At 36.6% G+C, this 25,607-nt stretch overlaps 1 protein-coding gene and 1 long non-coding RNA gene across 2 annotated transcripts; one reads left to right on the top strand and one right to left on the bottom strand.

Moving 5' to 3' along the window:
• Window positions 1–4,237: 4,237 nt before the first annotated feature.
• LOC145166173 (uncharacterized) lies at window positions 4,238–5,133 on the top strand. Its single transcript, XR_013740419.1, has 2 exons — window positions 4,238–4,775; window positions 4,991–5,133. It is a non-coding gene; the product is annotated as an uncharacterized LOC145166173 (long non-coding RNA).
• A 4,488-nt stretch (window positions 5,134–9,621) lies between these two features.
• LOC145163827 (uncharacterized) lies at window positions 9,622–10,131 on the bottom strand. Its single transcript, XM_079082578.1, has one exon. The coding sequence runs from the start codon at window positions 10,129–10,131 to the stop codon at window positions 9,622–9,624; it is 510 nt and encodes a 169-aa protein (XP_078938704.1).
• Between the last annotated feature and the right edge of the window lie 15,476 nt (window positions 10,132–25,607).

Genomic DNA, 25,607 nt, shown 5'->3' with positions numbered 1-25,607 from the left:
ATATCGATTACCATATCACAATTTTCGTTCTTCACCAAAAGCTTTCAATAACATTTGAGTCTCTCTCAATGGATGGCATAACAGGCTAGCTTACCCACATGAACAACTCCTTTGTCGATTAATTTTTATTTTTAAACTTCCTATTTCAATGAATAACTTTCCACATTTTTGTGACTCTTGTCCATTAGGAATAAGTCACAGATTGCATCTTCCAATTCCACATGTAACCTCTTCAAAACCTTTTGAATTGGTTTCCATGTTTATTTGGTGCTGCTCGGTGGAACATCCCTCTTTTGACTTCTTTGGCGCTCGCACAAGCTCGGGAGCGGCTATGATTTGGTGACACTGATATGCCCTGGTGTTTGTGGTGAGGATCGTCGTTGATCCCTGGCGTGTGCTAAATTTAAGTATGCCATGGATCGTTGATGGTACGAGGTGTAGTGAGGAGATTGCCGACCGTCCGAGCAGAATGTTGTGTTCTGCCGGATATCGGATCACAGAGAATTCGATTGTTCTTGTGATTTGATCCCTTTCATCGTGACCGACCATCGTTAAGGGAAGTCGAATTGTGCCCAATGGCCACAAACTGTGTCCGGTGAACCCTATCAACGACCCACCGGTTGGGGGCTGTAGCCCCTCCTTCCACGCATCTGGTAGTTGTCTAAAACAGTATTTGTAGAGTATATCAGAGCAACTACAGTTGTTGATATATATATTCGATGGATTTTCGTGTTACGAATGAATCCAGATATGGGGAGCGGATCTTGCGGATCCCAGTACAGTGGTCTGGGATCGTTGTCGAAAAACTGATATTGAGTAGATTTCTCGAGAGTACCTTTATTTCGTCCCCTGCTTGGTGAGTCGTGTTTCTCTTACGAGGATTAGAGATAGTAAGTACTTCCATGCCGTCATGCGGAGGTCCTTGCAGCAGATCGGGATGCAATATCGCCGTCTAAGGCGATGAACCGTCCGATGACAACTACTGGAAACTGCTTTGGAGTACTGGCCCCGTAGTCGGTGAGATCTGTGCCATGAGCACCTGGATTGGGGTCTGTGACGTATACTCGTGGTGGTGTCCTCTGGGTATCGCCACCGATATTTGAAACAGATCTCCTACTGCAGGCGTAGGTGTTGTTGGGCTTAGATCGCCATTTTGCGAAGAACCAGTGTCGTTAATTGGCTGTATCACTATGAGGATACGTCCGGATGGCGCCAAATATTGTGACATGCTCTATAGGGGGTTTGGATGCTTGATGATGTAACTGCCTTGGGTGCTTTCCTGAGAACACAATCACAGAAGAACCGTTAGAGGACGATCGGGTGCTCTCCCGGGATGTCACTCCGACGATCAAGTTAGTTTTCTGAGAGAGAGAATTAGGGTAAGTTCGTGAGAGAGAAGATGGATCCCTTCCTTTTGGCGGAAGAGATCCTTTTATACCTGTTACTAACAGATCGTGGGGACCTCGTCCAATGAGTGTGATACGTAACCTCCTCTAACTGGGAGAACTATGCCCACGTTAACTAACTGCTTGGTGACGTCAGTTCTGGGTGTCACCAAGGCTTCTTGTCATGTCCTGATTGGTCGTGAGTGAATGAGAGGATCACGGGGAATATTCGTCCCTCGTGGAGGGAAGCGAACTGTTGCCCCGGTGCTGGATTACTTGGACCAAGACCGGGTCCCGGCCAAGGTACTAGCATAGTAACGCTCCGTCTAGGCCTTCTTTTAAGTTTAACGCGACCGTACAGGGTAACGTTAACAATTTGATAGAGTGAGACATGTGAAGTAGGCTCGTAGCATAATAATACCCTAGGTTTGATAATGGGGTCTAGATTTCGCAATAGGGGAGGCATGCACCAAAAATCATTTATGGTTTCATTGACTTCATTTTTATACCATAAGGCTACAAGGATTGGGCTCGGTAAGAGCTCGGTAGTGATGACATGGATTCGGGAAACACTGCCCCTGAACTCGGCATGCCTAGCGAGGAAGGTTAACTCGATATCTCCTCGACGAGTCTCTTTCTTCTTCATCTCTATCTCTTCTTTCCTCCCTCCTTTTCCCCACTTGGCAACCCGCTCATCTCTTCTCCCTCTCTTCTTCTTCCGAGCTTCTTCCCCCATTTTTTCTGATGTGGATTTGGGCAAATGTTGTCATGACTTCGCCCAGCCTAATCATTAATTAACTATGTCATCTTCATCCTCTGAGTAACCATAACTCTTCTTAATGCTAGATATAAGCTTATCCTAGGATGGGATTGGTTTCAAATCATGAAGAAAAAAACATCCATTCTCTCATGAGTTCCAAATGCACCAACATTGTATGTAGGCTCCTTGAAGACTGTGTTGATCTTTCTATCTGATGAGCATACTTAAAATGACTTGATTTCTTCCAAAAGTGGATCCCATCCCCCTGATCGATACACACCACCATCGACAACACATATAGTAACTACTTGTGGCAACATATAACGAACAACATCTAAAAAGTCTATGGCCTCGACCACACCATTTATATAGACACTAGTACTGGTCATAACTTGATTTGATCATTTTCTATATGTATTTTTTTCGTCGCCAAATTAATCAACTCATAAAAGTTTATACCAATATGCAATTTCAAGGGTTGGTTTTTCTTTGACAAAAACTCTCAATTGTCATCAACCTTCTCTCACGGTTTCACATCCTCTGCTACTAAGAAATACTTTAAAATTATCGTTTTACGAATTCATGGTCGATTCAAAGAAATTGTTTTTGAATATGATTAAAAACTTAAAAAATACTTTTATCTGGTATACATTATTGAATATATAACATACATATTAACATTTCGTAAAATAATCAAATTTCATTAAATGCTTGCAAACCAAAATATTACTTTGTTTTATCTGCAATTAGTTTCACAGATAAGTTACGAAATTACATTTTGTCATAAAAGTGAACTGGTGGATTAGAAGTGTTTTTCACAAAATAAATGGTCTATAAAAAAAAAGTTAAAAATATGATCATTTGATGTTATGCCTCTACCATGATATTTTTTGTTATTAAGTCAAAACATATATGCATATGAATTTATATCATCTATCACCAATTAACTGATCATACCGATTATATTTGACGAAAATGGTTACTCGCCATCATTGGGCCCATGGATGAAGAAGACAATGCCTTTCTCCATAAGTTCCCTTTGAATTATCTTAAACGATGCGCATCCACGATGGATCAACTTGTTATCAATATTATCTCCAATTTAATATAATACCTACTTAACGTTACACGTTGCACTTTTTTATTACTAGGAGAAAAATATTTGTTAATATAATATTTCCTATAGCTTACACAAATATTATTTTCACATAACCCACTTGTATTGTACGATTCAAGTTTTAGCTGTTATCATGGGTTTGAATATTTTTATTACCAATTATTTATAAATTTATAAATTTTCTTTTCAATGGAAATTGATGTTAATAAAGCAAACTTATTTGTTCGGCTGAGGAATCATGTTTCTTTTTTAAAGGATTTATAAGTTAGGCAAAGTCTTCATTTTCTTTTCTTTATTAAGCACTAGAAGAAATAATATCCACTGATGGAATTAAGAATATTTCATGTTAATCACAAAGCTAAAGCAAAACCACTTCAAATCCAAAAAGATTCACACCAACAAAGGAACTAAGCCATAAAAAGCCAATCCAATTGGAAGTTGGAAGTGTAGACACTATCAAACAAATATGATGTATTGATGTCACACGATATAAAAATCACAAATATTGTCCTTCGGAGCCGATACCAATCTTAGTTATTCGTATTGTTCTTTGGCCTTATCTTTGGTATGATTATGAAGACTATAAGTTCCACTTTATTAATCTTTGGTATGCAATCTGAATCTTAAAATTTTGGGATATTAACTAAAATAACCATATTTTAAGTAATATTAAGAAACATAATAATAAATAAAGATTTTCGAATATATATCTTATAAAAAATATTAATTATGAGAAATATTATCATAGTTAAATTTAAAATACATTAATTATATGGAATATATTCCAAATTAACATATATCAGATTTTCCAATGAGAAATATCTCATAGAATTGATGTATTTCACATTTAGTTATCTTAATATCTCTCTTAGTTATTTAATGTTTCTTATTTGTCACATATTAAAAAATTTGTTTGTTTATTTTGATAAGAAATATAAAGAAAATTCAAATTTAATTTTAGAAATGAAGAAAAAGCCACGTCAGTGTCACCCCTCCGTCTGTGTTGTGTCTGCTTCAACTCCTCCTTTTCGTCTTTATAAATACATGGAGTGAAGCAGTGGATTTTCAACTTTAAAGTCACCATTAAAGAGAGGAGATTTCTCACGTAAACCCCGTGCATTATTGAGCTATCCTTTATTGCTATAGATACAATCACTCATATATACACTCAAAACAAGTTCAATACGCAGAGATCGAGAGGGAAGGGACTTAATCAGACATCCATGAAATTTTTCTTCCCGGAGCTCAGCTTTTGCTTCGGCGGCACTGTAATAACACCGGCAACAGAAACCATCACCACTGATGTTTCAATTACTAGCCGGCGTGTAACGCAAGGTAATTCGACAAAGCACTGGAGGCCGGAGCTCACTGCGATTGCAGAGGACGGCGGCATGTTGAACGCTCGCAGGCAGCCTCATCCATCGGCTAGCGTCGTCAGATCTGAGAAGAAACCGTTGAACAAAGCTAGATCCGCAGGGAAAACTCGATCTCATTCATATAGCGGTGATTACAGGTAAAACTGATGCCTCCAAGCGTCCAATCATGTTCATAATTTCACTAGAAAATTACGAAAACTATCGTTTTCTCTTCTTTTGAATCACAATACCAAATAAGTCTCTGGAACTTTCGATCTGGAGTTAAAATTGCTTAAAATAATCATAACTGTTTTTTTTAATCAGAAACGATCAAATTATTTATGGTATTAAATACTTGTAGCGTGAAATGCAGGAAACTGACTCATGCGATGGCGATTCCCGCGTTTTCTCCAACTCCGTTTGTGTTTTGATTTTGGATGATTAATGGCGTCCTGTATTTCTCTTGTATCTGGTGTTCATGTAATGAAATTTGTGAATAACTCTGTTTTTAAGATATATTAGTGTCAATTTCAATATCATAAAATCATAATAATCTATCATTTGTGATAATTATTTTAGAAACTTGACTATTTGTTACGTGCAAAAAACATGTCTTCAAAAAATAATCAGTGATTAAAAAACAAGTACGACCAATGGATATTGGTTTGATGTCTTGTGGTACAATCAACAAGCTCTTTTTATATACAATTAAAAAAAAAATCTTAGTTTAAAACATGAGCCATAATAACTTAATATAAATCTATGCGTAAAGCAATCATGTAACGTTGAAAATAATTTACTTATACGAATTCACAAACTTTATGGAATGTAATCGTTATCACAAATGTATTATTACGATTTTCCCATAAAAATCAGAAAGTTAAATATTAAAAAAGAGAAACAATAGAGATGCATACGTATATGATAAAATCTTATATAAAGCATCTATATTTTGTATTTACTCATACAATTGATTTCTTACAACGTGCGAGTATATTCAAGATATCATGTTGATCCCAAATATCCGATTTTGCTACCCGCCTTTTACATTGATGTCGCTTCACAGCCAACGGCTAAATTAGTCATTGGTCATAAGGTCATTATAAAAAAAAATCTTCGGTTTGTGGACATTTATCTTCAACCCAGACACTAAATATTCAAATCCTTAGTAGAACTTCGATTAAGAAGAACAAATAATTTAGAATAAGTGTCCAATCACTCACCAAATCCATCTTGAACTGAAGCCAAGAAACACCATCACGCTTACGATAATCCCAACTTAGTGAATTATATGCCTAATCAAAGTCAACTTTTATAAGTATAAGCTTTTTTCTTCCTCTTTTTTCGTTCGCCATAAGCAGACCATCCAGAATTTGCCCAAAGTAACATATTATATAAATGGGATGAATTTGGTTGACCCATTTACAATTTAAAATGTAAATAAAATACATACTTAAATAAGTTATAACTTCCAATAATTTTCATTTTTTTTAAAAATACATTTATAAATAAAAATAAATTGTACAGATAATATTGAAAATATATAATGTTTCTAGTGAGTGAGTGATGGAATCAAATTTAAGAAAAATATTCTTGAGTAGAGGGCATGTTTGTTTTCCTTGATAAATAATTCTCGTCTTTTTCCTTAACATATATTTATCAGAAATTAGGATAGAGAATATGATTCGATATAAATATTTTGTTTTAAACCATATTGATTTAACTCTTTATTTTTTGATATTCTACTACAAAACGAATGTTTGCACGTTATGTTAATTAAAATTGTTTAGTTAAAATGTTAAGAAATATATGTTATTGAAAATAACTATGTTATTGACATTATGAAGGTGTATGTGATTTCATTTTGATCCTTAAAATGACTTATTGATTTATGGTGGTAGAAAAATGAATTTTTAAAATAGTGTTTGAATTAGTTTTTATGATTAGAAAATATCAATAAGTAAATACTTTGTTTTTTAAACAAGTGTGTCTTAGCTTAATGATATCTTAAGATAATATTGACTTTTACAACTTAAAAAATCATAGAGTTTAGAAATGTTATAAATTCTAAATTCTTAAAATCTCTTTTGAAGGGTTAAAAAGAAGTTGTTTTAAAAATCTTTTTCTTTATGCTAAACATTTTTTTTGATTTATTGACTTTCTAAAAGACACTAAGTCAATAAAGCTTTGAGATATTGAATAAATTGATAATATAAAAAATAAACATATATTAGATACATATTACTCAATTAATTGTTTGTACCTACGACTTACGCGTGAACAAAACAAAATTTTAACTGGTGTTACAATTAACTAAATTTTATTTTATTTATTTGATAATTTTATTAATTTTGATTATGACGATTATTCAAAATATTAACAGTTGTTTGTAACATAGCGTAATTTAATTTATAATTGTATTTTTTTTAGTAATTACTAATTTTAGAACCATTTGTTACTTTATTATAGAGTTACAAAAAACCATCTATGTATTATTAATAATTATTACTGAACTAATTTAAATTTTAAAGTTTTATGTTTATATAGAAAGTTTTTCTACTATATCTGGAAATCGGGTATAAACCGGTTATGATAAAACCAGTTCCAACCATATTTCCAAATTGGTCATAAACAGATCAAATCAAACCTGACTTATTTTGAAAATCTGACTTTCAGGCGAACCGATTTAGATTTAATTTGGGTTTTCTTTTCTGAAACCGGTTTTCTACTAGGCTACCGCTACAGACTAACCATTATATATATATATATATATATATATATATATATATATATATATATATATATATATATATATATATATATATATATATATATATTAAAGCGCATGGAAAGTTTCAAAATGAAACTTTCCATTTTTATAATTTTAACACTATATTTTTATTTTTTCTTAATTTTGCCACTAAAGTTTCAACAAACTTTTTCTTTTTATAATTTTGCCACTTTATTTTTACTTCTTTATATTTTTGCCACTAAACTTTCACTTTTACTTTTTTAAAACCCTTTTTCTTTATTCTTTTATAATTTTACCACTTTATTTTTACTTTTTTATAATTTTGCCACTAAAGTTTCAACAAACGTTTCCTCTTTATGGTTTTGGTACTTTATTTTTACAAATTTTGCCACTAAAGTTTCAATATGTCTTCTCATGGAGTTAACAGAAAACACCCCACTTGGATCGAGACTCCAGGACCACCTGTCGGGAGTATTAACAAGAATCGAGGATCTAGCATTTTTTAATAAACCATGAATCCAAGACCGCCACCTATCACCAAAAGGCCCGTGCGTTGATTCGCTTTCCCTTCCGGTGAGTGGAGTGGGGACTAGATGGAATCGGAGTGTTCCAATTAAAGTTAATATTTTTTTGTGGAGGTTGAGATTAAATAGAATCCCAGTTCGATCGGTTTTAGTCGATAGAGGCGTAGAGTTGGATTCTATTTTATGCGCAGTTTGTCAGTCTGATGAAGAAAGTATTTCTCATCTGTTTTTTCAGTGTGAGGTGGCTAGTCAGCTTTGGAGGAGACTTGGGATTTGGCTTGATATTACGTTTCCTATGGATCATGGTGTTACAGAGATGCTTGATTGGATTGATACGTCGTTGGGTATTCGTAGGAAACGTTCTATCTTGGATGGTGACTCTATGGGTTATTTGGTCTTATAGGAATGGTGTCATTTTCAGTCCTAATAAGTTTAAAAAGAGTCTTTTGTATGATACTATTGTTGATTTCTCTTTTCGGTGGTTTTCGCATAGGAACGCTAAGGCTCGTGTTAGTTGGATTGATTGGATACGCAATCCTCTAATGCGTTAACTTGTTTTTGTATGTTTTTGCTAGCTTATAGCTAGCTTTTTTTTATTGAATTTTGCTGCTGTTCAAAAAAAAATACAATGGAACATAAAGAAGGAATGAGTTTATGTTGGATAGTCGATTCCACTTACTTGAAATTTGTTGTGATATTCTATTAAAATAATTACATAATTATAAAAACAAATAACCATTTATACCTTCCATGCCTATTATAGAAGCTTCCCCAGAAGCAAGCAAGTCGAGGTTGCTCTGCTTCGTAGCTAAGACTCGTTCTGTAATTGACTTACGAGTTCGTGTAATACTCACCCCTATCTCTTCTTTAAAGGGGCGCACTCGCTGTCTACTAAATAAGCTCACGAAGCGTTCTAGCAACGAAGCGTTCAATTTAGTTGTTTCCCCCATTTTCTGACTAGTGGGTGTCGACAACTAGTTAATAAGTGTTATCACACCCAAAAGTTGTTACCTCATATGTCATGTCACCCTGTCGTGTTATAACACCACGTGAGGAAATGTGTAACATGTTATAACACCCTTAACTTTCCATATCATCATTTCTCTTTTTTTTTCTTTCAATTTAATTTTTAATATTTATAAAAACAAAACTAATTTAATAAAACATGTTAATTAAATAAAACCTAATTTTTTTAATTAAACATAACATTAAAAAATCTAAAAAAAAACATTACAAAAGAAAAAAAAATGATACTTAAAAACAAAAAAAAAACATTTTCCCCCCTAAATTATTCATCTTCATTTCCATCGAACATGTAATCAGTCAAATATTCTCGAAGTTGGTTGTGTTTTTATGCGTCTTGAATATCAACAACCCTATGTAAATATTCTGTTGTCCCGGGTTGAAATTGTATGTGTTTGGGCTCCGAAGCTGAATACTACGCAATATTTCGTCTTTTATCTTCAACCATCATGTTATGCATTATGATACATGCATTCATAATATCTTGTAGAATGTCTAACCAATATGGTCGTGCTGCATGTTCAACTACGTGCCATTTCGACTTTAGCACTCCAAAAACATGTTCCACATCCTTACGTGCTCCTTATTTTCTCTTGAAAATTTTGTCTCTTGGTTCCAATGGGTGTCGAAACGCCTTCACGAATGTGAAATATTTTTTATATATTCCATCTGTAAGGTAATATCCAAACTCATATTCATTTACATTCATGTGAAAGGAGCATCTGGTGCCTTTCCTGACAAAATTTTGTCGAATATTGGTGACTGATCAAGAACGTTCATGTCGTTCTTCGAAACCGCAACCCCGAAAAAAGCATGCCAAATCCATAAATCTTGGGAAGCAACAATCTCTAATACCAACGAAGATGTTCCATGATGATCACTTGCATACTGACCTTTCCACGCCACGTTACAATTTCTCCATTTCCAGTGTGTGCAATCAATGCTTCCAATCATACCCGGAAAACAATGTCTTTCTTCATGCGTCGCATATAGTTGTTGTATATCATTCAATGAAGGTTTGCGCAAATAAACGTCGCTGAAGGTTTTAACAACACCTTTCGCCAATCTATACAAACTTTCTCTTGCAGTTCTCTCAAACATTCTCATATAATCGTCAATCGAATCAAGCGATTCCCCCATTACCATAAGCTTAATTGCGGCAGCACAGTTCTGCAACCCTGTGAATCCTCGCTTACCTCTAGCATCATATCTCATTTGGAAAAATTCTTACCTAAACGTATATTTAATATGTAAAACAATGTATTTAAATTAGACTAGTAGGCGTGGGTCTTATGTAAAAGCTATATTTGAAAGAAACAATACCTGCTTTTCAAGGCGTTGGCTATCTGAACAAAAAAAAAATTCCGCAAACGATATCTTCTTTTGAAATCGTGGCTGGTGGACACAATCATCCGCAAAATAATCGTGAACTAGATGTATGTATCATTCTTCATGGTCTCTGTTAAACGTCGCACGTGTGATTAATAGAGGAGCTGGATTTGGTTGTACTAGCACTTTCGTGAAATACTCATACATCATAGAGACGGACATATCATCCTCAGCATCATCATCGTTAGACAGGCCGAATGAATCTATTTTTTTTAATTATTGAAAGTTTATGAAACAATGAGAAAGAAAATAGAATGATGATTAAAAATTAGGTGTTGTATATGTATTTATAGGTAAAAAATATTCAAATTAATCGTTTGAAAACGATAAAAAAACGTCTAACGTTCGAAAATATTGTCGTTGCCCTTCGTTACCGTCACCACGGACAACAACGTAACGCGCAAAAACGGAAGGTCGGGGAGGTGTTCACCCGTTGCCACACCGTTATTAGCCCTTTCACAATAGCGCATTCATGTGTTGCCCATACCATGGAATCTAAAATATTTATTCTTTAACATCTTATTTCTAGTCGCTTATAATATTAAATTACTTAGTTAAAAATAAAAATAAAATAAATTATTTAAAGAATAATGATTAGACACGGTATGAAACTATGATTTTTATATACATTTAGTTATCGAATTTTTTTTTACATTAACTTATTGAGTTTTTCGACTATTGCCGATCAATCTATCATATTGATCGGCAATAGCCAAAAAAATTTAGAACTGCTACTATATACAAACTCTATAAATTAGTGGCGGGTCTAGAAAGAAAAAAAATTAGGGGTTGACCAAATTTTGTAGGAGTTGCACTACTAGAAAAAACTCGTTTTTGAAGATAGTTTCTGTCACAAAATCGTCAGTAAACCGACAAATTTACACTAACTTCACAATTATCAGACTTGTGATGGATTGTCAACGGATTCGTGACGGATTTCCAACGGATTTACGACGGAATTTGATGAATTTTCATTAAATTTACATTTGAAGGTAGTTCGTGCTATCCCGTGCAACATAGTAAATCCGCCATTGCTATAAATTATACTCCAAAACTACACATTATCTACCACGAAAATTAAACTCTCCAATTGACACCTTTTCAAACACTTTTCAAACACATAGGATTTATTTTAGACTACTTGTCCAATGTTTAATGACTTGATAGATAACAAACCATTTTTTGTTTTTTCTTTATATTTATGTTCAAAAAACACCATCAATGTATATTCTTTTAAAAAACATGCTAACACTATTTTTGTGTAACGAAGTATTCTAATTGTTTTCAAATGAGCACAAAATTATTTTATTACTTTAAGATGTAATAAACTATTAATATTCTTCATGATGTTCTATATCATGTGGTGGCGGAACCAGGGTCAAGTACAGTGGTATCCCGAAAAAAAACGTGTAATATACAATAAGAAAAAAAAACCGCAATTTCATTAGACATAAAGTTCAACTACAATAAAAAAGTTACGTTTTAAAGTTCACATCTTCGCTTTTTCATTTTACGAAAGCGAGTAATTACATTACTAGTCTTAACATTTTCTAGTGCTTCATTTTCTACACTACAAATCAAAGCATCATTCATTAAATCGTCACTACACAAATCGGTCTTCAAGAAATTCATTGCAGGAAAACATCCTTCAATGGTTGTGGTTGCGACGAGAAAAACCAAAGTTAGTTTTCATAATCTATAAAACATAGGAAAAGAGAGGTGCTTTCCAATTTCCACCAACAAACGAGAGAGATCTTCAATTCCCTTCAAGTTGAAAAATCTCTCATCATGGAACAAAGAGTGATAATATATATCAAGTTGCCCATTAAGTTGCACCCGTTCTCCATCTACTTCGTGCCAACTTCACTAAATCTATCCCCAAATTCTTGAATTTGCATATCCAAAACCGTGTTAAAAATCACAACTTCAAAATGATGTTGATTAGTCATATTGGTCCTACGCTTTCGTGGGGTAACATAATATTCCGACATGTCCACAATTCCAATACTATGTTTTTTACAAAAAGCACATACTTTCTTCCAAATTTGTGGAAACTCATCTTTTCTAAAAACTGGCAATGCTTTCTTTGTCCCTTTTATTAACGAAGCCGCTTCCAAGAAGTTGTCAGAGTTTAAATTTCCAAACAAAAATACAAAAAACCCGTCTTTTCAAGAAGTTGGCGAGTTTAAATTTCCAAACAAAAATACAAAAAACTATAAAAATTAAGTTTATGTTATTATAATACTGTTCAAATTGCATAAAAATAAAAACTCATTCACGAAAAAGAAACTCTAAACTAAATACTTCGCCGGTAACTATCACCGAAAATACATTGCTAACCAAAAAATCTATCGTCGGAGCCATCATTGCTGGCCGAAAATATGTCGTTGGAGCATTCATTGTAAGTTTTTTCTCTTTCTCTCTTAACTTGCACTAAATATTTATCTTACATCCATGAACATGATGTTGACTGTGCCTATCTTCTTGATAAAATTGTTGTGAATTTTGCACATAATATAACTTCAATCAAAAAGTCACACCAAATACACACTCACACCATATACACACACGCACATCGCCGGAAAAGACACAATCTGCGAAAAAGCACACACCACACACAAAGACACACCAATATGAAATGAAAATCCACACACGCACACACACCAAAAAATCCCATCGTTCACTTCGCTAGAGGCTACCGGGAAAAATGGAGAGAGAATGAGGGAGAGAGAGGTGGTGAGTTAGTATCTAGGGTGGTTCGACGACGGCGACGACATGGTGTGTAACGCCCTGTATCGAATCGTTACCCTTTTGGGCGGGGGTGATGAATGTGGATGGTTCGGGCATTCGGAATTGGTTTTGGTGTCAATGAGCATTTTGGTAAATTGGCAGTGGGCCTTTATGGAAATTGGATTTTGTGTTCGAGAAACTGTAAGTCAAGTATGAGCTGATAATAGTGTAGAGCTTCTTGATACCTTTTCAATTATATAAGGATGGTAGGAATCGGAGTTGTATCAAGGAAGTCATGGCCTTCGGAAGGAATTAGGGTTTAAGGGAAAACCCTAGTACGCGGGGCGTACCACGGTAGTACGCGGGGCGTACTGATGCGAAGGCGGGTATGCGGGGGGTAGTGAGGATTATGCGTAGCGTAATGCAAAGTTGGGATCGGGTGCGAGACCTCGTACACTGGGCGTACGAGGAGTACGTTGGGTGTACGAGGGTCAGTTTGAAACCCTAATTTTTAGGGTTGTACCCATTTGGTTTATGTATTATAGGAAGACAAGGGGGTGGCCCTTGTCATTTTGTATGAAAGACCAGGAGGCGGCTCCTGTCAATCTGTATGCAAGACCAGAGTTTGAACTTTGTCAGTTAATTAGTTAAGTAGTTGTAGATTTCATGCTAGTTGTCTTTGTGATGCTTGCATGTAGCGGTGTTCACGGTCCAGTTTTTTCGTTTTTTAGGTAAAACCGAAGCCAAACCGTTAGTAACGGTTTTTATCAAGCGAAAACCAAAACCAAACCATTGAAAATTAAAACCGAACCAAACCAAACCGTTACTAACGGTTTGGCTCCAGTTTAGTTTCACGGTTTGGGCTTTTTAGGCCCATTTTAGTCGAGCTCATTAGACTAATTTAGAAAAAATAAACTAAAAAATATTGCACTATTAAAGGTATTAAACCGAGCGGTGCGTGCTCCTTAAAGTGAATACATGTTGTGCGTGCTCCTTCAGGTGGAACCGGATGGTATATGTTTTGTTATAAAAACATTAAAGTTTACATATTAATAAAAATATGGAGAAACAAAATGATTAAAGAATAATTTAATTTATTATATTGGGAACCAATCAAGCTAAAGTTGTCTCTGTGATATAGAATTGTTGTATGTCCATCCACCTCTTCAACCAAGCTACCATCCTGCATTTTCAAATTTCAAATAAAAAACAAGTGTATATATATATATATATATATATATATATATATATATATATATATATGCAAATAATCGTGTAAAATATAAGACTGCACTACAAGTGTAGGATATATAAGAAAATAGGTCATACAAGGAAATCAATTTCAAGTAGCTCTTCAAATATACGAAGTCTTGCGTGGAATTTTACATGATAGAAATAAGTAATAATCCAAATACCCATTGATTTCAGTAATTAAATTTGACGAAAAAAATTACCATTTTGGCATTGAAGGAGACGCCGGTGTTTTCTAGGTGTTTTCTAGAAAATGTCTGATTGTTGGCATTCTGGCTTGATAATGTTGAACGTCTAATCCAATATTGATTCAGGAGGATCTGCTACTAAATTGATTAATAAAATTGGGAAAAAGGAAAAAGATAATTAAGAGGAAAAGAGGAAAAGAACAATCACCATTTCCAATGGTTGTTCTTCGTATCAAACTTGGACGTGAATCTTTTCATCTTCACCTGTACTATACCTACAAATCAAGAAATATTTATAAAGATTGGATTAGTATCAAATTTCTCAATTACTTTTTTAAACATCATTTATTAGAAAGAATGGAAAAAAGGGGGAAGAACTTACTGGCTTTCCTGATCTGATGAGGAAGCATTCCTTCCACTATCCATCCCAGATTTATATTCAAAAGAATGATATTTATTTACATTAGCCACCAATGACTCCTGATGCTGTAAAAGATTAACAAATCATTAGCTTTCACAAAAACATTTGTAAAGTTACAAATATACCTGATCAATATCACACCTGATTTTTTCTTTCCAAATAAGATCTTCCTGGATGTTGAAAGTTGCCATCTAAAACAAGAACACTTTCTTCTTTCTCAAATACTTTTTAAACAAACATCTAAATTTGTATCCATTTGAGTATGAATCAGATTATCATAATCATATTTGATTAGAAGTTAGAGGCTTAGAGCTCAGATCAAAATCAAAAAAATAAAGCGATTTGTTCAGAAAGGAAGAACGAGAAGCGAACCTGCAAGCGGAGTTGGACTCTTTTGAACGAGAAGCAAACCTGTAGTCGGAGCTGTTGCAGGCGGCGTAGAGGTGTAGAAGAACTGAAGAAGCGAAGAACAACGAAAGGGACACGGCTTCGACTCTTCTGAGTTCACTCATGAGCTTGCGTCTTTTGCGATTAGGGTAAGAGAAAGAAAAACTTACTTCCCGTCTTTGGATTGTGGGATAGTTGGATTGGGCACCTAATTTTTCAATGACAAATTAAATTACCTCCTACCTTTTATGCCTACAATTATTCTTACCCACTAAAATTATGACAAATCACCATTCAATTTAATATTATTTGCTATGTTCCTAATATAGTCTTAATGAGTTAGTTAAAAAAATATGGAATGTTGACATTTGTCATAATTTTATTGGGTAGGAATATTTGTAGACATAAAAAGTAGGAAGCAGTTTAATTTCTCTTTTTCAATTGGACTTCACAAAAGAAACCAGGATAGAAGGATTGAGTTGTGATAATTAAATGTGGTGGGTTTTAATTTTATTACTTTTATATAAAAATTAATATATAATACAACAAAATATAATTACATATAAAAATATATATATATATATATATATATATATATATATATATATATATATATATAAAACTTACGGACCGGTCCGGTTTTATACGGTTTGAAATCTTAAAAACCATAAGCCAAACCGTTCACTACGGTTTGAAAAGTTCGAAACCGCAAGCCAAACCGTAAAGAAAAAATAAAAACCGTAAAACCAAACTGATGACCAATTTGGCCGGTTTCACGATTTCAAACCGAGCCACGAACACCCCTACTTGCATGGAAGACCAGGAGGTGGCTCCTGGCACTTGTCTGTAAGACCCAGGGTTTTGGCCCTCGGCCTGGAAGACCATTATACGGCTCGTGGCATAATGGCAAGACTATGGTTGGCACATAGCACTTTCTATTGATTGTTGGATATGCACGATATGTATGACTCGTATAATATGTATGGTATGTGGTATTTGGGGAACTCACTAAGCTTTGTGCTTACAGTTTGTGGTTTATGGTTTCACATACTTCCGGTTCGAAAGGGAAGGGCCCGGATTGATCGCAGTGCATACACCCGTATTTTTCCGCAATTCGTGATTTTGGGATTTTAATCTGATAGTTGTTTTACTCTGGAATACTTTTAAATGTTTGAATAAAGATAAATGAATGTTTGAATATATATTAAAAATGAAATTTTTACCCTACGATTTCCGGGATGTTACAAGTTGGTATTAGAGCCTTGGTTTGAGAGATTCATGCATATTCTTGGGTATGCCTGGAATCAAATTGAGGGTTTGGTGAAATTTTTCATAAAATAAATGTTTTATTAAAAAGGGGTTTCTAATCAAAGAAAGGAGTGTTATGTGTGCAATCGGCCGAGCTCAAGTAAGTGGTTCCCAGAATACCAATACATGTTTATTATAATATATGATATGATTATGAGAAATTAATGCTAGATTAGGGTTAAGGATCTACTCAATATTATATGATAGGAGAGATGCCTTTATATTCCTGATTGTATGAGCTTTAGAATTGCATGCTACTATGAATTTCTGATAAGTGGATAGAATGGCTTGATTAGTGTATGTTGGTTATTTGTGCTTTGTGGGACTCTTAGTGATGTGGATCAGCTACTATGTGAATATGTTAAGTTAAATGTTGAACATGTTAAATAATCTCAGAGTGATGGACTTGGCCCTATTGCACATCTCTCGTTTGAGTCCAACCGTTCTAGGATTGAGTCTTTTACTCGAAGGATTATCTGATCTCTGTTGCATGTGACTATATTCATGAGGTAGCTAGTTGACATTAATGGGAATCCTTCAGAAGCTTAGGCCAGGTTGAGGTTGGGAACCTAGGAGAGCCAAGGTTATGCTTCAGTGGGTTTAGTGGCATGATTTAGTAAGTTTTTGGTGCATCAGTTTGAGAAGGTGACTTAGAGGATTTAGGATGATTCCTGAGGAAAGTATGGATAGGTGTGGAAGGTAGTATTGGGCCCGTACTACTGAAAGCACAGGATCCATACTCGAATCGGGGAGAGTCTTGGAGAATTTAAGAAGCTTATGGGAGGAGGATTTTTGGATATGTTCTGATCATTGGCATGTTGTATTTCAGTTTGGTGATGAGCACTTGGGGAGGAGGTTCATGTTTTGGTTTCGACTCAGGTTCATGTACTGAGCTGATTAGTGAGTAGATGCAGGATTTCATATCGTCGGAGATTACCCGCGGTATATTGGAGCAGACTCCTGTGATCTTTGGTTCACTCAAGGATGGGGTTTTGGAGCTAGTGAATAGTCGTCTCTGGCCTTTCGGGCCGAGATTGTAGCAGGGCAGTTGGGGGCTCATATGAAGCCCAAATCTTGTGGATCCCTAGGATCCTTAAGGAAGGAGGATCCTATTGTTAGCTTTTGTTATTTGGGATCAGAGGTGAGTTGTGCACCATGTCTTCAGGAGAGTCAACCACATGATTGGATTGCCACGGAGGTTTCGCGGGCCTTACGCGAGGAGTTACCCGACATCATTGGGCGTGTCATTGATGGAGCGGTCTCCAGATTCGAGGGTCGGGCCTCAGTTATTCAGGCGGTTGATGGAGTGGTCGGAGTAACCTGGGAGTAGGAGATTAGTTTAGATAGGCAGCTGGGGAAGAGGAAGCGGACTTCTGGTCTAGCTCGACGATCTGAGCAGTTGGACGCTACCATAGCTGGTTTCAGAGACTCGAGGGGTCGTGGTGGTTGCACGAGGGAAGGAGGGACACATGAGGATGTGCGCAGCAGGTCTATGTGCGGCAGGTGCGGATGGAAGGGTCACAGCCACCAAGAATGCTCATTGGAAGTAGAGTTATGCCATCGTTGTCATCATCCTGGTCATATCAGGGTGAATTTCCCCTGCTTAGTGGTTGGGGTAGCTCAGGTTTCATCGCAGGTACTTAGCAGGAAGAGGGATTCAGGTTTTCTACAGACGATATTGCGGGTATGTTATCTTTTGCCTTCTTTGGTTGTTATTTGTGTTTATAGTGCTTGGGATTTTTTATCGATTTGAGTAAGAGTTATCCTTGGTTTAGTGCTTTATTATTGTTGGAGTTGCATCATCAGGAATCGTTATATGCCATTTGCATGCCATGAATAATTAGTGGGTTAGTTAGGGGTTGAATCCCGTGTAACGGATTCCAAAGTTTTTGGTTATTATTCTGGTTTTTGGTCAAGATCGGTTTAGGGGTATTGTGTGGAAGGTCTATGGTCAGGATTCAGCGGGTTAGTTCTTCAATATCGTCAGGGTTCAGTGGTTATAACTTTTGTGCTCGGTTGGTCACTGGGAGTGCCAAGAGAATGGGTCTATTGCTAAGGTTTTGGTCTTGTCGTCGGTGTAAAGGACTTCTAGAGTTGGGTGTTGTATCATAGGAAGCATCTAGAGTTATCATATTTGTTGGGATTGCGGGGGGTGTTCATCTGGTCTTGAAGGGTTGTATGGTCTTTTGGTTTGGCTAGTAATGGATCACTAGCATTGGTAAGCGCAGGTTGTCAGCAGTTCGATCATTGGAGGGTAAGATGGATTGGGAATCCTTCAAATCTTGTGTGTTGTAAGAGCTTAGTCGAATCAAGTGGGGGAGAACCGTTCGGGTATTTAGGAACAGAAGCAGGCGTGAAACTAGGATGAGTTTCACATCCCCGTCAGGGAGGAAGGCGACCCAAGTGGCCATCTGGATTGAGGATTGCGTGAGTTGGGAGTTCGGGAAACTTACCAACAGTTGGTTAGCGCCTTCTTGGTGATGGTTAGAAGGCTTTTGATGGACCCAGGTTGGGGATTCCAGTCATGAACGGGTTCAGCTGGAGTACTTGGTCGAGTGTGTGCTCGACTTTGGATGTGTTCGGATTGATAGATGAGAGGTAAGACCATGAGATGTGGCTATGGCAAAATAGGAAGTGTTGTAAGACTGTGGGGTGGCCTGTAGCATTCACTAGTTGGCAGTTAGCGTGGGAATGTTGTAAGACTGCGGGGTGACCCATAGCATTCACCGGTCCCTGTGCAACGGTAAGAGTGTGGAAAATCTTTGATTGGTCACGAATTTCTTCAGATGGTTTAGACCAGGGTGGGTCAGTTCGCAAGGCTGTGGAAGGGCCACAACATGTTTGGAATCAAGAGATGGTAGGTCGTGGATACCGGATATGATATGAGACTACACTTGGTCATGTAGCATTCGTTTTAAGTATTAGATTTGTTGGCGAGATGGCTTGGGCAATAATTGCCAGATAAGGTTTCTCTCGGGAGTCGCGTGGGGAGACTGTGTATGTGTGTATTTCGACTCAGCAACCGGGCTGGAGTCGGGTGATTCAGATAGTTGGCAGACAAGTTGGGACCAAGGAGGTCTCAAATGTTTTTGGAAAGCAGTTGGGGGGCAGCAAGATAAGTCGAGGCGGTCTCAATGATTTGGGATTTGTGTGGGGAGTCGCTTGTTGTTCAGTTAATATGCTAAGTCGCTTGCAGTGGATTAAATAATCTCATAGTGGTTGATTTGACCCTGTTGCGCAGCTCTCGTTTAAGTCTAACCGTTGCAGGGATGAATCTTCTACTCGAAGGATTATTTGAGCCTTCTGTCAAGTGTAAGTGTTGTGCAGTTGTATATGGTCAGTGATTTGGTTCCTACGGAAGCATCAAGATAATAAGGTTTGGAAGTATGTTGTTTAGTCTAGTATTCATGTGGAATTGGCATAGTAGTGGGTCAATGTGGGCGGTCAGTCGGGAGTCAGACCAATTTGAGATTTCGGGTTTCGGGAAAGGTATAGGTGGTTTTCTGCAAGGGTTGAAGGTTCATTCTTCTTCAAGTTTGGTGAGTTCGGCTAGGGTTGGTTTCGGTTGCCTTGGGAAGGATGGGGTATTCTCGGGTTTGTGGTTGTGTTGCTCAGGTTGTTTGGCGTGTTGGGAAAGGTAAGGACTGATTTCGAGAACGAAATCTAATTTAAGTGGGGAAGAGTTGTAACGTCCTGTTTCGAATTGTTACCCTTTTGGGCGGGGGTGATGAATGTAGATGGTTCGGGCATTCAGAATTAGTTTTGGTGCCAAGGGGCATTTTGGTAAATTGGCAGCGGGCCTTTATGGAAATTTGATTTTGTGTTCGGGGAACTTTAAGTCAAGTATGAGTTGATAATAGTGTAGAGATTCTCGATACCTTTTCATTGATATAAGGATGGTTGGAATCGGAGTTGTATCAAGGAAGTTATGGCCTTCGTAAGGAATTAGGGTTTAAGGGAAAACCCTAGTACGCGGGGCGTTCCAAGGTAGTACGCGGGGCGTACTGATGCGAAGGCGGGTACGCGGGGCGTACTGATGCGAAGGCGGGTACGCGGGGCGTACTGATGCGAAGGCGGGCACACGAGGCATAGTGAGGAATACGCGGAGCGTAATGCGATGCTGGGGTCGGGCTGCGAGACCTCGTACGTTGGGCGTACGAGGAGTACGTTGGGCGTACGAGGAGTACGTTGGGCGTACGAGGGTCAGTTTAAAACCCTAATTTTTAGGGTTGTACCCTATATAAGCTTAATTAGTGGTGTTTGTTTGGATGGATCGGTTTGATCCGATCCAATCAAGTGAATCCAAATTGATTTCGGTTTTCAAAACATGGATCCAAATAGTCCAAACTAAATTCAAATCCGGTCTGATCCGATCAAATTAAATTTTGGTTGGATCGGTTTTATAATTCGGTTTTCAAAAACCGAAGCATTTTAAAACGACATGTAATTAGAATATTACCCAACATTAGACAAGAAGCAAAAACAAATTATTTAGTTGTGATTTTAATTTTATAAACAACTACTAAGAAGATATATTATAGTTAAATATTTTATTGATAGAAAACTTTTGAGAGAAAATGCATATTAATGTTTTTTTTATCGGGTGAAACGTTTTGAACCTATTTGAAAAAATAAATTACAAAATTAATAAATAACTATAGATATATATTATAAATAAATAAACAATAAATGATTATTCGTTTTTTTGGACTATTCGGTTCTTATTTTATAAACCAAAACTCATCCGGAATCCAAAATAATAATTTGGTTTTGTTGAAAACTAATCCAAAGATCCGAATATCTGAACCAAATAGTCCAATCCAAATTTGTCCAATAGGACAATTCGGTTTTATCCAAATAGTGAACAACCCTAAGCTTAATGTTAGTCCCTTTCCCTTATTTCTAAGTGAGCCTCCACACTCTAAAAAACCCTAAATCGACCTTGTAGCCTCTTGGTGGTGTTCTTGAGCTCTTATAAGGTTTTGGAGCACATTTTGCCCTTGGGAAGGAGAGAAGAGAAGCTTGAAGTTGTTTGGCTTGGTGGAGGGACTTTGGATCCAGAACCATCACCTTGTGGGGAAGCGTTTTGAGGTATCAAGTTTGCATCTTGGCTTGTGTATGACTAGATCTCCTCATGGCTAGTTTATTATGATTTTGGTCTTCTTTTTGAGATTATGGATAAGTTAGGTTCTTTAAGGGTGAGTACGTTGGGCGTACAAGCAGGTACGCGCAGCGTAAAAGCCTCGAAGCGAGTACGCTGCACGTACGTGCCTGTACGCCCCACGTACTAGGTCTGAATGAGCTTGGTGTGTTTGGGCTTGGTTGCTTGGGGATTTGTTGGACCAATTGAGAATATGTGTTTTGGATTACGAAAAGTTAATGGGCTTTAAGGTAAGGCCCATGTAAGGGTTTGGGCCCAATTTGGAAAGTTAGCCCATTAGTGGGCTTTGGATGATTATTGGTTTGTGGGCCTTTATGATTATGAGTTTGGGCCTTAGTCTTGGACCCAACTAGGTGAGGGATAAAATGGTCTTTTACCCCATGTATGGATTATTGGATTTGGTTTGGAACCCAACTGTTGATTGGGTATTATTTGTTTGTTAGCACAGGGATTCTAGCAGATCAGCGGTTAGAGATTTATTCGTGGGTTCAATTATCGAGGTGAGTCTCCTTACTGTTCTATGGGTCGAAGGCACCAATGTCTGCCCATTTGGTTTATGTGTTATAGGAAGACCATGGGGTGGCCCTTGGCATTTTGTATGAAAGACCAGGAGGCGGCTCCTAGCAATCTGTATGCAAGACTAGAGTTTGAACTTTGCCAGTTAATTAGTTAAGTAGTTGTAGATTGTATGTTAGTTGTCTTTGTGATGCTTGCATGGAAGAGCAGTAGGTGGCTCCTGGCACTTGTCTGTAAGACCCAGGGTTTTGGCCCCCGGCCTGGCAAGGAAGACCATGATACGACTCGTGGCATAATGGTAAGACTATGGTTGGCACATAACACTTTCTATTGAGTGTTGGATATGCACGATATGTATGGATCGTATGATATGTATGGTATGTGGTATTTGGGGAACTCACTAAGCTTTGTGCTTATAGTTTGTGGTTTATGGTTTCAGGTACTTCCAGTTCGAAAGGGAAAGGCACGGCTTGCTCGCAGTGTATACACCCGTGTTTTTCCGCAATTCGTGATTTTGGGATTTTACTCCGATAAATGTTTTACTCTGAAATACTTTTAAATGTTTAAATAAAGATAAGTGAATGTTTGAATATATATTAAAATGAAATTTTTACCCTATGATTTTCGGGATGTTAAATGGTGGCTTCGATGGTCCGGCGAGGCAACGACACGGTGGTATGGCGACTTCGCTCCCATTTCGACATTATGGATCCGCCACAAAGACCCGTCTGCAACCGAATGTCAAATTATGTATAAGTCGTGTCTAGAATTTTATAAGTGACTCAAACATACTTAAAGATCTTTTATGACTATAGATGATTAGTTGTTGCTTATTTTTGTTTTAGATTTTTGTGATGTAATATTTTAAATTAAAAAAATAAAGATTTTTTGGGAATTTATTTTTCTTATTATATTATTTATACTATCAATGATATGAGGTTGATGAAATTTATCTGAAATTTTATTTTTTTTATAATATATTTTTATTATTATATTATAAAAACAATATTATTGTCATTTTTTTTATCTTAATAAAATATAAATTTAAAATTATTAATATTAATAAAGTTAGTAATAAAAATATAATTATTAAATAATATAATTTTATTGATTAGGTTATAATAAAGTAATGATAAAAGTTAGTTGAATGATAATTATATGGTAATGATTACTTAAAAAGTAAGCTAAATGATAATTATATGGTAATAAAGACCTAAAAAGTAAGGCTAATGGTGTGTGAAGGCGGTGTAGGTGATGGGTTTTGAGCATCCTAACAACCTTAAGGTGCACATACAACCCTAAATTCTTTGGATCTATGTTTTTTCTAATTATACATGCAATTTGATTTTCCAACGCATTGCCCTAACTAGCATACAAATGGGTACTTGTATAACAAAAACTAGTTAGATGACATACCTTTTCTTGTAGCTTGATTCCTTGGACGTTTAAGAGCCTAACACCCGAAATGTAATGCCTCAAATGCTTCACACACCACCACCAACAATGGAGGAGTTGAGAGAGGATTACTTGCACTCAAATTCGGCTATGCTCTTCCAAAGATCACTAGTGGTCGATTTCATGTGCTAAGGGGCTTTTTATATAGTGTGGCAAGGATTAGGGTTACATCCATGTAAACCCTAATGTGCATGACCTTTCATCTTACCTAGGCTCCATGGGTTTAAACTTCCATGGACTATCCATGGACTACCATGTTGGTTTAGCCCAACCTAAATAACCATAGGCCCACACTATAAGAATCATTGATTTACTAAATCAACCCTTACATTTAATTAGTCTCTTTTGATCACTAAATTAATCCCAAATTAATTCATGATCAATACTAATTAAATAATATGATTTCATATTAATATATTAGAACTGATAATATATTAATAAATCATAAACAGCCTCTTCTCAAAAGTCCATCCTTACAAATGTTCTGGTGACATGCAACCCAAATGGACCATGCTACTCTCGGGTCAAGTACATACCAATTATAGTTATAGACTTAGACACCTTATCCAACAGTCTCCCACTTGGATAAGTCTAATAACTATAGCTGCAAGTATGACCTAAAACACCGACTAGCAATCGTAGCTCTTAAAAGCCTATGTCGAACTGTGACGCGTCATTTAAGATAAGTGATCATATAATCCTCTGTTCTCAAGATATCGGCCAAACAAATACATGGAACATAGTCATACTTATTGTCCAGCAGTTTGTTTACCGATTTTCGATTTGTTTGACATAGAACTTAATCGAACACATCAATTGAGTTCTGACCGGGCCGGACACATGAGTCAAAAAAAATCATCGAGGGGCCCAAGATATCGCTTTTAATCCTCCAAGGACTAAAAGGAACATATAAACTTTGACTCATATGCTTGTACTAACTACTCGTTGAATTGTACACAACAGCACGTTTTATAGCATCAAGTTACTGATGCGGTTTCGTACTATCAATGTACAACCAACTTATAGTCAACAACTCATATATCTTGGTTTGAAGACTTATATGATATTATCGTCTCACGATGACTCGAGATAAATTCCATGAAGTGATACAAGTGAGAGTGGGTTTAATCCAATACTCAGACCTTATGAGCACTCATGAATGCTGTAGCAAACTTTGCTATGTCTAATACACTTCAGACAATCTACAAGCCAAATTCACGACAGTCTTGCCTCAATACCTACTTCCAAAGTATGATCGACTATGGATAGTTTGAATAATATAATTATTCTGGAAGTCAAAACATGCAAAATGAAACAATAGTAAATGATTGACACCAGATAGTAATATCGTCCTTCAGCCCGATGCGCCTCGCATGCTGTAAGTGCTTAACCCTACTCAATCCTTTCGTGAGGGGATCTGTTGGGTTCTTCTCTGACGATACCCTCTTTGCTACGAGGAGTCCTTCTTCTATCCGATGTCTTATGAAGTGATATTTTCTATCGATGTGCCTGGACCTGCCATGATCCCTTGGTTCCTTGGCTAAGGCAACTGCACTCTCGCTGTCACAGAAAATCTCCAAGGATCCATTATAGCTGGTACAGCTCCAAGGTCTCTGATGAAGTTCTTCAGCCATATTGCCTCCTTCGCCGCCTCGCTTGCTGCTATGTACTCTGATTCGCACGTTGAATCATCTACTATCTCCTGCTTGGAACTTTTCCAAGTTATTGCTCCTCCATTCTGGGTAAATACCCAGCCCGACTAAGAGCGGAAATTATCTCTGTCAGTCTGAAAGCTGGCGTCACTATACCCCACCACTCTCAAGTCATCACTCCCACCAAGGGTAAGAATCCAGTCCTTAGTCCTCCGCATGTACTTCAAAATGTT

This window comes from Lactuca virosa, chromosome 3, assembly GCF_052849685.1.
Source record: "Lactuca virosa cultivar CGN04683 chromosome 3, Lactuca_virosa_CGN04683_v6, whole genome shotgun sequence".
NCBI lineage: Eukaryota > Viridiplantae > Streptophyta > Magnoliopsida > Asterales > Asteraceae > Lactuca > Lactuca virosa.
Note: the sequence above shows the minus strand (reverse complement) of the source record. Positions and strands in the feature narration are given on the sequence as shown.